Raw genomic sequence first — 15,134 nt, 5'->3', positions numbered from 1 at the left:
TTGAAATGGTGCGGGTCGCAGCGATTGATTTGTCTATTAGGACAATTTGGGTTAATGTAGTCATTCAAAGGTGATTAGTAACTTGTGTAAAATATTTACACAGCTCTCACCCATTTCTCAGGCACTGAATGAGTTTGATGAACAACTTTTAACAGCTTTAGAGCTGACACCGCCTCGACATTCTTTTTTTAATAAATTACGTAACGCGTTAATGTGGCCGTTGTTGTTCTTGCAACTGGCTGATATATTATATAAGGATATAATAACTTAGAATAGACACGAAATATTCGTATCAAGCAGATGGAGGCATCCAGAACACATAAAGGGTTTTTATTCTTGATAGATGATAGATGATCGGACTTGATGATATTATGTTTGAACTCAGATAAACTTAGTTTTATTTATTTTTAGAAGTTGTAAGCCTCACAATTAAAAAAAAGAAATTTTGCAACCAGAATATGATAACTTTAATGGATTGCAGCTGCTCTGCACAATTGAAAATTCAACAGTCCAGCTATCCTATTGTTTTATACTGTTAGTAATAGTTGTTATCGATATAAGTTCTTGATTGCGATTAATTGAAGCCATAGTCTACTTATAAAGTACGAGCAGAATATTAAAAAACATTGATGTATAAAAAATATGTTAACATAAACAAATATTTATATAATATAATTGAACAATGAGAACACCTGTGTTTCTTGTACTTTCTTAAAATAAATATCGGGTATTTCACTGTCGAACATTCTCGACTGTAGCTGACTCAATTGTTTTGTATTTCTTTTTTTCTAAGTCCTTTCATTCAGGGTGAATGAAAACTTTAGTTGTCCATCATTTAACCTTTTCGAAATATGTCCCTCTATATTAATTTTTGATTATCAACTGTAAAGTTCCCAGGCAAGAGGACATTATTCATTCTGTGTCTATTCGGCAATTGCCACAAGGAGGTTCTGTTTGCTGGTTTTGATTATTTTATGGCATTTTTAATGCATATTTGGGTTTTTCAGTTGGAAAACAAATATTGACAATTAATAGTTTTTACATTGCGAAAAGTAAACACCCAAGGACTTACAAAAGATCCTTGCCAAAGTAACATTTATTTGCTTAAGCTTAACTACAATATAATAATAATATCACTTGTTCAAAATTCTACTGTACAGATTGACTAAAGTTGCAACAAAACTTAGACAATAGACTATCTCCCTCCCATTATTTCCCATAGTTATAGATTCAATTTAATTCTTTGGAGCTGGATCTCCAGTGCTTGGAGAATAGGCCTGATTCTCATATCCAGCATAGTTGCCCAATACCATGGAGATCCTGGAGGACGAGTGCTGAATACCATTCTGTGTTGTCTGCTTGTCATCGACAGCCTTGCCAGACTGTTTGCTACTCGTCGTTGGCAGCACGAAGCTGCCCTGGCGGCAACTGCGTGAGAGGAAGAGTCGCAGCTTGAAGAAGACGAAGAGCAAGGCATAGATACAGCAGGAGAGCACCAGGACTCCCAAGACGGTAATAAATGCACTTTTTGGTTGACTCCAGTCAATCACGTGATAGATATAAGGTTTCCCCTTCCTAAACAAAATTGTCATTAGTACGAATTTGAAATTTGATTAACCCGCATTACTCACTTGTTAATGCCGCCGCACATTTGATATATATACGAAAAGATGGCATAGATAACACCGAACACGACTGGGAGGAATGCGTGAAGTAATCGCAATGGATGGGCCACAATCCAGAGGTCGATAAACATACAAATCGAGTTGAAGCCATGGGTAAGAACATTGGTAGCATCCAATGCACTTTCATTAGCTACAAATGGTAAACATTAAGTTAAATAAGAAATTTGAATGCAGATATTATTAAAGACAACTTACCATCATATAGAATGCTCCAATAGATGATGGTGATAACTATCGATAGTACCAGCGTTATAATATGCATGCTCCAGTAAATTCGAAAGGGACTCAACCAAGCCTCCATATTAAGAAGTTTATCTATGGAATGTGTTAAAAATTATTCTCTGAGTTTCGAGTAATCATTTAAAGTACTTACCCGAATACTCTGGATGATAGTGCCATATGGTAACCAGTATGGCCCCAAGCAAATTGGTTAACATACACATCCAAATGCCCCAATTAGTCATATAGATGAAGTAAAGCCAGTAGCTAGTCTCATCATCGGCCTGGGGCCACATGGACTCGATGACGACGCCAATAAAGAAGAGGGCCATAAACCAGCGATAGAATAAATACGCCATGCTCTTTGTACAGGTTTGCCACTGTAATTTGGAATAACAAAGTATGAATATTAAGTCGTAAGAGTATATAGTACTATATCCACACATATGTTGGGGTTGGGATTACGAGTCTCCCACTACCACTCCCACTCTCACTGCCAGTCATGTGGCCGTGATGAGGTCTTTTTGTTTTACCTGGCACCCCACGGTTCTAGAATACGCTTTCAGTTAGTGACTGTTTGCCGCTTATGAATATTTAAACTGTTTAATTTACAATGCCAGCACAATCGAGTGAGTGTCTGCAGGCCCTTCTATAGTACGAGTCCAGGTACTAGAAGTGACCTCTCATTCTATTGATACTTTGAATGAAAGAAGCCATTAAATATGCTCAAGGTGAAACAATAAAATGGCTCAAAGCAGCCAACGGTCAACGCCCATTTCTCACAGTTTCGGTCGTTTGATTATGTAAAGCTAAGAATGAAGACACACAAAGTATAAACGACGTTCGACCTGTATCGATCAATAGGACACTTATAATGATATTACAAGTTTCCCAACTTTGTATCGCAATTTTTAAATTAGCAGAATGTAACAAATTATAAACAGACTCACAATCCTATTCAAAGCTTATAGAATTTTTTCGTAAGTTTGCAATACTATTTGTATACCCGATACTCATAAGGTAGAGGGGTATTATAACTTTGTACCTGAAGGAAATGTGTGTAACAGCCAGAAGAAATTATCTCCGACTTCGTAAAGTATATATATTCTTGATCAGCGTCAACAGCTGAGATGATATAGCCATGCCCGCCTGTCCGTCCGTCCGTCCGTCCGTATAGATCTCAGAGACTATTCGACAACTCTTATAATCCCAAATTATTGACAAATCGCAAAACAATTATAATGCTAGATACGATTTTGGTACAGACAATAAAAGATATAGTTTTTATGATTCCTGAGAATTGCGGTCGAATAAAAATTGTCGAAGTTATTTACTATAATTCTGTATGGTAATTTACGCTTATTGCAATCCGGTTTTAGCTGCTTTGACTAACAATCTGGTATATTTTGACCTACATATATGGTATATTTCGAATGTAGTACTATATCGATATGTCAAATATAGTATTTTAGTATTTTTATATATAAATTTGGTATATTTTAATAATATCTCACAGTCGGGCACTCTCGAATGCAACTTTCTTACTTGTTTAAGTCCAATTAGTTGAAATTCCAATTATTCACTCCCATTACTGATAACAATTCTAATAGTTAAGTTGTACTTATATCCGTAAATGGAGTATTTTACTTACAAAATTGTTGAATAGTTACAAAAGAAGTCTTACCTGGGACTTGACAAAAACATCGGGAGTATCATGATCAAAGCCGCAACGTTTACGACGAAATTCTTTCCTTACTGGATGAACAATTACTTGAAGCTTCGTCATTTTCTTCTAATTTGATATATATTTTGAGTAGACTCGTTCTATATATTTTGGGTTTTTTTTATTGCTTGTTGTGGGATTAGTTTTACGAATTGTTTGCGTAACTTGACGAGACATGCAACTACTATTTTATGCAATATCAATAGTTAGTTGGATTTGCCATGCTTTATTGTAATCGACTCGTGACCTTCGAAGCCCTGCGAATTACGAATTAAAAATGAATTATTTAATATATATATTATTCTTAAATCTAAATTATTTCTAACCTTTACAAATAGTGCTGACACAGCAAGCCAAGAATTTCAGTAGAATCAATATGTTTTTGAAATTCATTTGCTTCAGTCAATTGACTAAATTTCGATAGGAAACAAGTTCTATATATATTTAAAATTATTTCGTTATGGACATGTTTCGAAAATTAATTGTTCCCACATGGAGACCAACACTTTGTGGTAAGCAGCTGTTTCCATATCCATCTGGATCTCAACTAAATATTTAGATTCTCAGCTACCCGCAACTTCTGCTGCCCTGATCAGGTGTCGAAACTTGTTGGTTTTCCGGAGATTAAGATGGGAGTTGGGAAACTCAAGTATATTTTAGCCAAAGTATATATTCATGGTGAGGAAGCTCATGCTAAGACGGTGATTCGTGCTGTGGGCTCGGCTAAATACCATCGTAAGTATAACCAAGTTATTGGGCGTTATTAGCGATTTTATAGCGCAATATTAAATTCATTTTTAGTAAAAATTTACGATGCGCTGCGAAAGGAAGCAGCTACCAAAAATCTTTGCACTCAATGCTTAGGAGGTGGAACTATAGATCATAATTTGGAGAAACGTTTCATCAAAATCTCTGGTCATTCTCAGACTTTAGGCAGAGCGGATCATGAAGAAACCAAATCCATTCTATCTGACAAATACTCAGACTATAAAATTCATTCTGAATCTGCACCCTCTGACTGAAATCAGCTTTAATTTCATTTTAAATTAAACTAATTGCAGTTATTGCTATTTAAACGTTGAGTATTTTGTATATTATTGTACATATATTAACACTATTGCAGACATGAAATTTACGGTGCACGCAAATCGAAGGATCTGCGATATTATGCAATAATAAATATGGGTTTTTTATTATTTTTTCTGCATTTCAATATAATATTTTTGGTATTTTACATATACTATATAATCTGAAATTGTCTATATGACCATCGTGACTATAGCAAGCAAAAAAGCTAACGACATTTTACATTTTCACATACATACAATAGCAAACTTGAATCGACTCAATGCACTTCGTGGAAATGTAATAACATCATAATTTCTTCAGAATACTAGCTACTTACGTAGTTACTATTATGTGATGATTTGTGTAAGCCTCTTGCATGGAATAAAAGTGCAACGCCCTAGATAGCTTCCATTTAAATCTTAAATTGATGACGGCTAATTCGCTTCATTGCTCTCTATTATTTACCTCATCAGTAATTACGCTCTCGGGTCATTTGATAGACAAACCGTTGGACAAATCAGCATACTTGTTAATCGGAGTCCAACTTTTCATTATTATGAAGCTTTTGTAGCAGCCATAATGAACAAATAATTTAAATATAATAATGCAATTAGTCTCCTAAGGTCATCACTCAATGGGTGCTATAAAAAACAAGGTTATAGTACTCACTTGTACATACAACAACCTATGTGTTTCTATATGACTATAAACTACTTAACACTAGTTGGTTAATATGCAAAAGGCCTAATGGCATACTAAATTTAAAAGCTTTGTACTTATAAAGAAACTTTTTGGTGTGTTCATAACCATTTCAACATTTTAACTGTACTTGTACTTCATTATGTGATAAGTATTATTACTGTAATGCTAGTAATTCATTTCTATAACCTAGCAAACAGTTCCCAAGACCAAGATAAGTTTATATTTGAGCAAAAAAAAATGTAAAATGAAATAGAAATAAGTGCAACTTTATTATTTATTTACATTTTTCTGTGATATTTTGTGCTTGTAACTAAATCAGAAATGATTACAAATTTTCACAGCTGTTTTAAATATACCATATAATAGCAAACATTCTGTTCCGCTATTCACCTTTCGGTAAAATTTAATTATCGCGCACAAACGTGGAACACAGAGGTTTTTCTTTGATTTGTAGTAGTCTAAGGTAAACGAATGTTTTGATGTCTGCTTCGAACACAACACAACAAAACACAAAACTTCACAACAGAAACAGAAAACTCTTAATGAGCTGTGACACCCGCGTCCCTGAACTTGCACGAATGGCACCAAGCGAACTACATAAATACTACATAGCCAGAGCTCAAGACACGTCTACAAAGTCGGAGACGGAGACGGCTAACAACAACAACAATCATTTTACAGCCCAACTAAGCGTGGTTGCCATGTGTAGTACTTGTACCTACTTACACATAGACATATCTTTTATGCTTTGTATATATGTACATAAGTAACGCGTATATTAGCTATGTACGAGTATTATATTTTATTCACGTTTTTGCCTTTTGTGCTACATTTTCGTCAACAAAGAGTTGGAGATACCAGTAAGTGAACACTCACACACACACACATACGAACATTAAGGTACACTAGTGTGAGTGAACAATATTTGGGTTTATGGCTCTTGCATTTGTACTACAATGAACCGAGGGTTTTACCTTCGTTTGAAGTTGAAAACTTGAATGAAAGAAATTCAAACTTGTTGACCTTTACAGCGGCGCCAACCGTGTAAACAAACTGTATATTTTGAATGCAGTCAAACCGCCTGACAAATGGCAAATACTCGTATACCGCCGCATCATCGTTTATCCATCAGTCTCTTTATGTCGACTCTGCTAAAAACAAAAATCACCCAAATTGATAAGATAAAGTTGGAACAACACTGCGAGCATTCAGATGCCATAGATTTTATATTCGTATTCTCATCTCTGGCTGAATTATTCATCTCAATTTGATGTCATTCAATTTCTTCGCGTAGAAAGTGAAATCAAAACAGTTCAACGGCATTAAAAAATTTCATATGCTAATATTAATCGCAGACCACAACAAATACTAAGCTAAAGTTTTCCTGCAGCCATCAATTTGCATATTGTATTATTGATTGTAACTTATTTGCCAAAATTTATCGTTATCGCTGAGATTCTTGAGTTTTATTAAGCACTTGGATGCTAATTAGGCCATTGATAAGCCCTGATTGTGGGTTTTATTAACGGTGACGAGTGCTGATTACAAAAGATTAGAGTTCTACCATAAGTGATGACGATCTACACTTTTACCGTAGGTGCTAACAAAAAAATTAAACACACTTTAACACTCTCAATTTCAAGCAATTTATCTTGAATTGTGGAATATCTTCAAATTGATATCACACTTTATTTTATGTTATAAAATTTAAGAATTTAATTTTTAAATGTCAAGGATCTTAATATTTGCAATTCTTTGCTAAACCTTGCAATTCTCAGAATTTCTACGCGACGTATCAAATAAAAATCAACTCAAATTTCAACTCACCTTCGGTGAGTTATTTAAATTTACTTTACAATCTTGAAATAAACGTACACACTTTATTTTATGTTATAAAATTTAAGAATTTTAAAATGTCAAAGATCCTAATATTTATTTGCAACTCTCTGCTAAATCTTGCGATTCTCAGAATTTCTACGATACTTATCAAATAAAAATCAACTCAAATTTCAACTCACCTTCGGTGAGTTATTTAAATTAACTTTACTATATCCGATCGAGTGTTGCTGAGTATTTGGGTTGCCGCTCCTTGAATGTACGAATAGAGGAAGTCAACGCTCAATTGCTGTTCACTTAGTTTACTATAAATTTAAATTGGCAAGACCTTCCCAAAGAGAAATAATGCCACTCATTAACGATAACTGAAAAACGTGTATATATTTTGAGTACGTGCCAATAAAAACTACAATTAATATGCAATACTCGCGTGTAAGCCGGGTCGGGTTCAGATACATACATAGATCTTCATATTTGATCTTAAACATTTTCGCCTTTTTCTTTGCTTAACTAGAGAAATATTTGAGCTAGCAATTAGATTTGCATATGCGAAACTGATTACATAAGCCTCTATTATTTTCTATCATTTCAACACAGCTTGCCTCTGTTCAATGAGAGATCTGCCAAAATTGGCAGCACCTCACTGATGGTGGGGGCAAGTAAAAAACCCACTCGACTAGCCAAAATTCCATCATTGTAAATTCCACACACGTTGCCAAAGAGAATAAAATACACGGCACTCTTAAATGGGCTAATCTCGCAGTAACAATAATGATGCCGTTGTTGTGTTTGTTGCTATTTCTACTTTTTTTTCTTATCGTTATTTTTAACTAATTTTCCCATTTTTTCTATTTTTTGTTTTTTTTTGCGAGTTTGGGAGCGCGTTTTGCGTGTTTTATACGCGTGGCTTGGCAGTCTAACTGCCAGTTTGGGCCGTGTAGTAATTTCTTTTTGGGTCAACAACAAAAACAGCGACGACAATAACACCAACAACAACACTGACAACTTTGCATAACGGTGCTTGACTGGCTTTTATTTTGTATTTGGCGTATTGCATTTGCAACTTATAGTACAGCAAGAGTGCAACAACAACAACAACTACACTCACATTCACATGCTAATGCAACACAGCCAGAGAATCATAGGCGACTTCAACATGCCACACAGATAGATCTCCACTCCACTAACAAACACAATCCAATCTTTCAGTCCAAAAACCGATGCAAACCAACCGCACAAATCACGACTTATCGACGCGACGCGCGTTCCAAAACTGATCGCAACTTGTCCAAGCCAGCAGCAGCTGTAGCAGACATCGTACCGAGTTGCACAGTGGTGACAGAGCCCGCATTTAAAGCGCCAACAACAAACTCATTCATTCACTCATTTATTCTTTCAAAAATGCGAATTTTGTATAATGGATATATTGTGAGTCTATCAAAAGAAAAGTTATTACTAGTAATATATAATTAAAAACTAAAAATATGTCAACAAATATCACTACAAGATAGTATCAAGAAGGAACCAGAAGTCTGAAGTGAGAGGTTTAATTTGAATAGTAAGTCAGCTGTAAAACTTGGTTTTTAATTCCACAATTCTACATTTACTTTGTACAAGTTAGGTAGCAAAATATTAAACAAAATTCATTTGAACTGTAATAAAGCATTTTATTTTAATTTTAATTTATCTTATTTGCATTCTCAAAAATAGTCTTTAGTTCACAATCCGAAGAGTTAACCACTGTGCACTTAAAACTGAGTATCGTAAGCCCAATATCGTAAATGTTATTCATTTGTAGTGGCGTCGACGACTGTACAGGTAAGTTATCAAAGTATCGCAGATTGAGTCTCGCATTTGCAACACAAACATGAGATACTCTGAAGTAATTAAAATTTATGAATTAAAACCGAAGAGATTGTTGGACTTGGGCCTGCGACTTGGAATTAAGTTTATTTCTGGAGTAAGACTAATGATGAATGAAATTACTCATTTAATTGGTTAAAATCAATTGATTCTGACTTCTTTAGTTTCATTCAATTTTGCGGACCAATGCTAATGCTGACTCAAATGGTTAATTTGAAAGGCCCAACTTTTTCAGAACAATTAAATAGAAATAATAGTAAGGCCTTTTTGCGTTTTGCCTCTGATCTGTGTTGTTACAAATTTTAAAATTTCCTCATGGGCGCTACAGAGGTAGAGTAATTAGTCTTTTATCTCTCTCTCTCTCTCTGTCTCTCTGTTTTGTTCACATTTTGGCAACGGGCGTGAACAGAATAAAAACAGTTAAAGCAAACCTCAATCTAACTGTGTGCAGTTTGTTTTTCTGTCTCTCTCCCTCTCTGTCTCCCTATCACGCTCTTTCTCTATCGTCTCATTTAGTTTCTCTGTACCTTTTGATGTGTTTTTCTCTGCAGAGAACTCGTTTCAGTTTGTTGGTTTAGCAGACGATATGCTCGTAAGACCATAACTTTATTTTCTTAACAATATAATTTGGCAATAATTTGAAGTGCCTCCAAATTTACCTTGCTGACTCATTCTTCGGATTCGGTACAATCCGTTGAAGCTGGGAGCTTTACTGCTTCAAATGTGGGACGAATAATAATCATCATACAATGCACATTTGCTTCTATCGATCAAAGCGATTTGGCAATTCAATTAAAAGGAGGAATATGAAACCAATGAGAGAGTGGGTAAATGTGCTGTGAGTAATGAAAGTTAAAAATATATTTAGCCATATGTACATACATATGTGTGTGTTCCGACTTACTTATTTACTATATTCTCTTTAACACTTACACAATTCCACACATAAATAAGTATGTCATTGGCCTTTTTACCCTTACTTTTGCAACGGGTATATCAAGTTTATACAACGAATTTCATATTTGTATCATTATTATAATTATTTTTCTTTTTTTTTTTAATGTAATAAGAAGTTATTATTTTCGGTTTATCGCAACTTTTGTTCAGCTGAAATAAATTTGATTATTTAATAGTGTTTCAAATCAATGTTAAGCTTATCAGATTTTTATTATTATTTGAAATAACACGTTTTAAAGGAACCATTTCCATAAAATTAAATTCTAATTATTATATTTACAATAATTGTTTCAAATATTGAGCATTTTATTCATTATTGCATCAACAATTTAATATTTAACCCCATTCCAAATGGAAAATGTAACCTTCATCCAATTTCTTCAACAATTTCATATACTATGGATTCCATGGTAAGAACCTTTATTCAATAGTTTATACCGATAAAAAAAATACTAGCTAAAGCCAAGATATTTTGCTTTGGCGTTAAGGAACATTAGACTATTCACTTAGCAATTACTGGCTAACGAAATAATTTAACTATAAAATGTCATAAATAAATGCAATATGTGATGACAGTGTCTTGTGAGTATGTGTGTGTGTAAATCCATACATACAACTGTGGGTGGTTAGAAAGTGATTATGTGAGAATTAGGAAATAATGCTGGTGGTGATACTTAAAACTACTAGCAGTTGATGATGTGAAAAAGTCAGCACTGGGTCTTATATTAGACCCACTGAATGGGGCGTCCAGACAACGCTGAAGGCGCGATTAAAGGCCTGCTTCAGCTTATGCAAACCAAAGAGGATCAGCCAATAGCAAACGATCATCAAGAAGACTCCGATGAAGGTCACCAGGCAGCGCATTGGATTATTCCAGTCCAAAATGGGATAGACATAGTGGTTGTTAAATCTGTAAGTGAAATAAATGAATTTAATTAAATTGTCTATACTCGTACAGAGAGTGAAGAGTGCGGGCTACTTACTCGTCGGTGCCGCCGTAGAGATGGTAGATGAGGGTGAATAAAAAGAAGACAATGGCCAGGACCATGGTCTGCACCATGTGCAGCAATCGCAGCGGAAATGCGACGACCATAAAATCGATGAGAATAAAAATAGAATTGAGCGCATGTGTTATAGCGCTAATCGCCGGAAATCGCGCTGGTTTGTCTGCAAAACATAATGCACATATGATTAGTTATTTGTCATTCGAATTAAATATCCAATTTATGCTCATACTCACTCATGCGACCATTCAGAAATATCCAGTATATGGTGGATATGATCAGTGCCAATAGCAGAGACATATTGTAGAGCCACCAATAGATCTTAAGTCCCCACGTTGTGCGCCCCTTTTGCCCCGCCTCGTTTACCAGACTCCGCACATTCTGTAGATCGTAGTGCCATCGTGTGACCATCACCGCGGATATCAGCATAGTTATCGTGATCAGACCGAAGCCCCAGTTGGTCATATAGATGAAGAATTTGCCTTCGCAGAATTGCAAAATGATGCAAGTGATGTAAACGGCCAGAAAGAATAACGCCCATATCCAGCGATATAGTAAATAATATGTGCTGACCTCATTCTTTTGCCACTGCAGGAGAACAGAAAAGGGCAAATGTCAATGGAGCATTCGGGGTTTAGTTATTTCGAATTGTGCAGATCATTGTGCAGATCATTCGTCATAAAAATAAATATTCGTAATGAAAGAAAAGACATAAAAATAAGGAAAGATAATATTAAGAATACTTAAATATAATATAAATGTATGGCTGAACAAATTTAAAATATACAAATATTAACTGTATTTTAAAATTTACATTTAAATTTGTTTTACACTTTAAACATTTCATTTCAGCTTTTCCTGAATGGAGAACTAATTTCGTAACTAATGAATAATTTCAAAATAAGGCATGATAAGAACGATTTTTAAGAACATTTTTATGCAACCAATTTGAAAACATGACATTTGATATGTCAACATTGTCGTATACTCGTATGTCATAATTATTGCTAATTTTATTATTAGCATAAAAATGTCGTGACGTACTGTGATAACAAAAAAATGTTTATCATTTCTTAATTTCACAAAACTGAAATTCAATATTATATAACAATAATAATAATAATAAAAACGGAAAACATAGTAATCTATATGCCATACCATAAAATTAATGATAAGAAATTATGAATTACGTAGATTCAATGATACAAATTACCCGGAAATTACGATAGTGCCGTATTGCTCACCGTGAATGTGCTGTGATTATAAAAGTTAAATACGCAGGTAAATATTTTGATAGCTACCTTATCTACATAGGGCGAGCCCTTAGAACCCTGAGAATTCTTAGAACCTGTACTGTTAATTACGATGTTTAAAATACTATAATTTAATTGTAATAATGGAATATTTGCACCTTGTCCAGACCAAGTTTCTGCCTTGTAAGCAGTATTTCAACTGCTGCAACATCACGCTGAGGCGCTTATCTCTTCAACTGATACTGAGATGCTGTCAGGCGATGACGTAGTCAAAATCGTGTTTGTCTAGTTAGGAGGTGTTACTTAGTTTTGCGCACAATAATAAAACTCCCCTCTATTACGTAATACGGTTAGATTGATTGTACTATATGTTTGTTTGTTTGTTTATTTTGCATTGAACTTGGATTTGACGGAAGTGCTATGCATACAATTCGGCTGTGCCAATTCTGATGGGTGACACTGTATTCAAGTCTGGAGTCGGGTTACCAAAAATAACATAAAAGGCAATGTGTTAAACATTTTTGCTTAATTATTAATTCCCACTCTTGCTGAACTAATACGGGCACATGTGGAATGTGACAAATAAACTGGTTGAATAATATGTATAATATGAGTTTCCTAGAAGTCAATTTTCAAACTATAACAAATATAATAGAAAACCAAAACTGCTCAAAAATTCATTCTAGGAGCTTATTTAAAATAAAAAGTATTTATTTGTTTAATACAAATACGCTCAAGCCACTAAGTATGTATATACTACATATTATATAGCATTATGCTGAACTGCAAATTATTCATATGCTAATTAGGGAGAAGCTCAACATAAAGCCTCATTAAATATACACATACACAATTGGATTTGTCTGTGAATGTAATACATATTTAAGTACTTCAAAATTGCATTGTTTCTCTCTTCTATTACTTAAAAGAGTATACGCTGTTCGTCACAAAGTTGCAACTTTTATTTTACATTAGTTATTTACTTAGTTTTAGTCTTAATGCTTTTATGGCTTCAACGTGTACCCAGTAAAGTGCTAAGGGTTAGCTTAAGTAATCTAACACATCACACATACTCGTACTCGTACTACGTTGACCCCTAACGAAAGGTGGGTGACATTTGAATACTCACCAGAGACTTGTAGAATAAATGCACATGATTGTATTCAAAGCCAAAATTCTTTACTTGCAACTCCTTGTTGAGGCCCTTGCCGAACCTTTTAAGAAATTGCATTTTGTAGCGAGTCGCGCGACGATCGTCGAGTGTGAATTGATGACTACCGCTGACTACTGTCTTTGAGTGGAAAACGTGGTAACCAAGTGTGAATGTGTGTCGTCTCTGGTGTCTCTCTCTCTCTCTGTCTCGCTTCTTCGTGTGAGAGTGTGTGCGTGTTTGCTTTTGAACTGCAGCTGGCAACTTTACGAAAAGAGTTCAGTTACGCGTCAGGCAACGCTTGACAGCTCAGCAACTTTTAGCAAATGTTCTCAGTGATCTTGAAAAAAAGAGACTGCTTAGCTCACACTCGGACGGAATTAGAACCAAATTCAAAGTTGACGTTAGCGTTAGCGTTAGCGTTGGAGTTCGAGTCTGACTTGGAGTCGCTGCTAAGCTACTTCAATTTATACGCGGCGCTGTCGTGCACAACCCAACGAGTCACAAAGCGAACTGAAAGCGCCAAAGCTTTTACCCTTTTGGAAGACCCGACGATTCTGTCTGGCTAAAGCCGAACCCGGCGAGCCGATGCACGAACCTTCCGATTAGAAAACAGCGCGGAGGCTTCGGAATCGCCGAACACAGTAAAGTGAAATGCGAAAAATGTTTACTGTCATAATACGCTTTATATACACGGGGGCATGTAGCTGGTACCGAATGTCGTCGATCGACGAACATTTCCAAAATTGATATTGCAACAAGCTTCACAGCAAAAGAGAGCTACCCATCACATACCCTTTCGAAGCAATTATAAATAATTATTAATTAATATATATCGGTATTTTAAGTATTCCGCATACTTCCTGCTGCGCATAGCCTTTGAAGACTCTGAGTACAGGGTACAAGTGTGAATATAGATTAGATAAAATTGAGAGATAAAGTTATTTTGCGTAATCATCTGCTGTCCAGTAATATTTTATCTTTTCACATATTAACTGTGCAATAATATGTATACCCTTCTTGTGCCTCTCTGATTGCAGGGTATACCAATAAACTAAATAAAGTAATTTAATTAAGAGCATATCGCAAATGTGAAACACAAGAATATGCGTTTGAGAACGAGTATCGTGGAGTATCATATGGCAGATCGCTGTTAAATGTTCCATCCGAAACCGGGCGCTGTGGGAAGCATTTAGAGTATGATATGATATCAATGATATTGACAGTCACAGCGCTTTTCATCATCATCCGCTGACTTTATTGAACTTGAAGCCACGGAGGTCGATCAATTAAAATTTCCAGCTCTCCCAATTGTTTGATGTGTGAAACATTGTGCATGTGGGAGACTCGTATTTTTTAAAAGCGCTCACAGAACATTTAACATACCCCAAATAGTTCTTTATGGCTTTGACCTACATTTATCTTATCAATCGTGCGATAAAAACTAAATACCCGAGAAAATAAAGTTATACTGGAAATAATCAAAGGTATTTCTGTAATACATAGAGGGAACCTTATAGTTGATCGATCAGTTGAGAATCGAGCAAAATTTAAAGAGCTTCGATTACTTATTGATTTATGTTCGCATTCCCCTCAATTTATTTAAGATATGAATGATCATTTGCTCAATCGAGCTTCTCAATTTGCGATTGACTCAGTTAGCGACCTTGTCAT

At 35.1% G+C, this 15,134-nt stretch overlaps 3 protein-coding genes across 10 annotated transcripts in view; 1 reads left to right on the top strand and 2 right to left on the bottom strand.

Annotated features, from left to right (window-relative positions):
- Positions 1 to 4,703, top strand: part of LOC133839503 (sex-regulated protein janus-B) — a 188,801-nt gene extending 184,098 nt beyond the window's left edge. For all 4 annotated transcript variants that reach the window (XM_062271115.1, XM_062271106.1, XM_062271098.1 and 1 more), the window contains exons 2-4: positions 4,074 to 4,139; positions 4,195 to 4,362; positions 4,429 to 4,703. In XM_062271115.1, coding sequence (XP_062127099.1) covers positions 4,088 to 4,139; positions 4,195 to 4,362; positions 4,429 to 4,649 — 441 coding nt within the window. In that variant the 5' untranslated portion in view covers positions 4,074 to 4,087 and the 3' untranslated portion in view covers positions 4,650 to 4,703. The remainder of the gene's footprint in view (positions 1 to 4,073; positions 4,140 to 4,194; positions 4,363 to 4,428) is intronic.
- LOC133839464 (protein rolling stone) lies at positions 1,036 to 8,502 on the bottom strand. Of its 4 annotated transcripts, XM_062271060.1 has the most exons (7): positions 8,342 to 8,502; positions 7,416 to 7,485; positions 3,589 to 3,884; positions 2,059 to 2,284; positions 1,881 to 2,000; positions 1,632 to 1,815; positions 1,036 to 1,575 (listed from the first exon to the last, which is right to left on the bottom strand). In XM_062271060.1, the coding sequence occupies exons 3-7, from the start codon at positions 3,688 to 3,690 to the stop codon at positions 1,236 to 1,238; spliced, it is 972 nt and encodes a 323-aa protein (XP_062127044.1). In that variant the 5' UTR covers positions 3,691 to 3,884; positions 7,416 to 7,485; positions 8,342 to 8,502; the 3' UTR covers positions 1,036 to 1,235. The 4 variants fall into 4 exon arrangements, with proteins under 4 accessions (XP_062127044.1, XP_062127035.1, XP_062127059.1 ...); XM_062271051.1 differs by lacking the exon at positions 7,416 to 7,485; XM_062271075.1 differs by lacking the exon at positions 7,416 to 7,485 and having other exon boundaries at positions 8,466 to 8,481.
- Positions 8,503 to 10,258: 1,756 nt separating this feature from the next.
- LOC133841681 (protein rolling stone) lies at positions 10,259 to 13,981 on the bottom strand. Of its 2 annotated transcripts, none has more exons than XM_062274350.1 (4): positions 11,872 to 11,919; positions 11,294 to 11,645; positions 11,037 to 11,220; positions 10,259 to 10,963 (listed from the first exon to the last, which is right to left on the bottom strand). In XM_062274350.1, the coding sequence occupies exons 1-4, from the start codon at positions 11,902 to 11,904 to the stop codon at positions 10,774 to 10,776; spliced, it is 759 nt and encodes a 252-aa protein (XP_062130334.1). In that variant the 5' UTR covers positions 11,905 to 11,919; the 3' UTR covers positions 10,259 to 10,773. The 2 variants fall into 2 exon arrangements, with proteins under 2 accessions (XP_062130334.1, XP_062130322.1); XM_062274338.1 differs by lacking the exon at positions 11,872 to 11,919 and adding an exon at positions 13,440 to 13,981 and having other exon boundaries at positions 10,263 to 10,963.
- Between the last annotated feature and the right edge of the window lie 1,153 nt (positions 13,982 to 15,134).

This window comes from Drosophila sulfurigaster, chromosome 2L (assembly GCF_023558435.1).
Source record: "Drosophila sulfurigaster albostrigata strain 15112-1811.04 chromosome 2L, ASM2355843v2, whole genome shotgun sequence".
NCBI classification, from domain to species: Eukaryota; Metazoa; Arthropoda; class Insecta; order Diptera; family Drosophilidae; genus Drosophila; species Drosophila sulfurigaster.
This window is presented reverse-complemented; position numbering and strand designations above follow the sequence as displayed.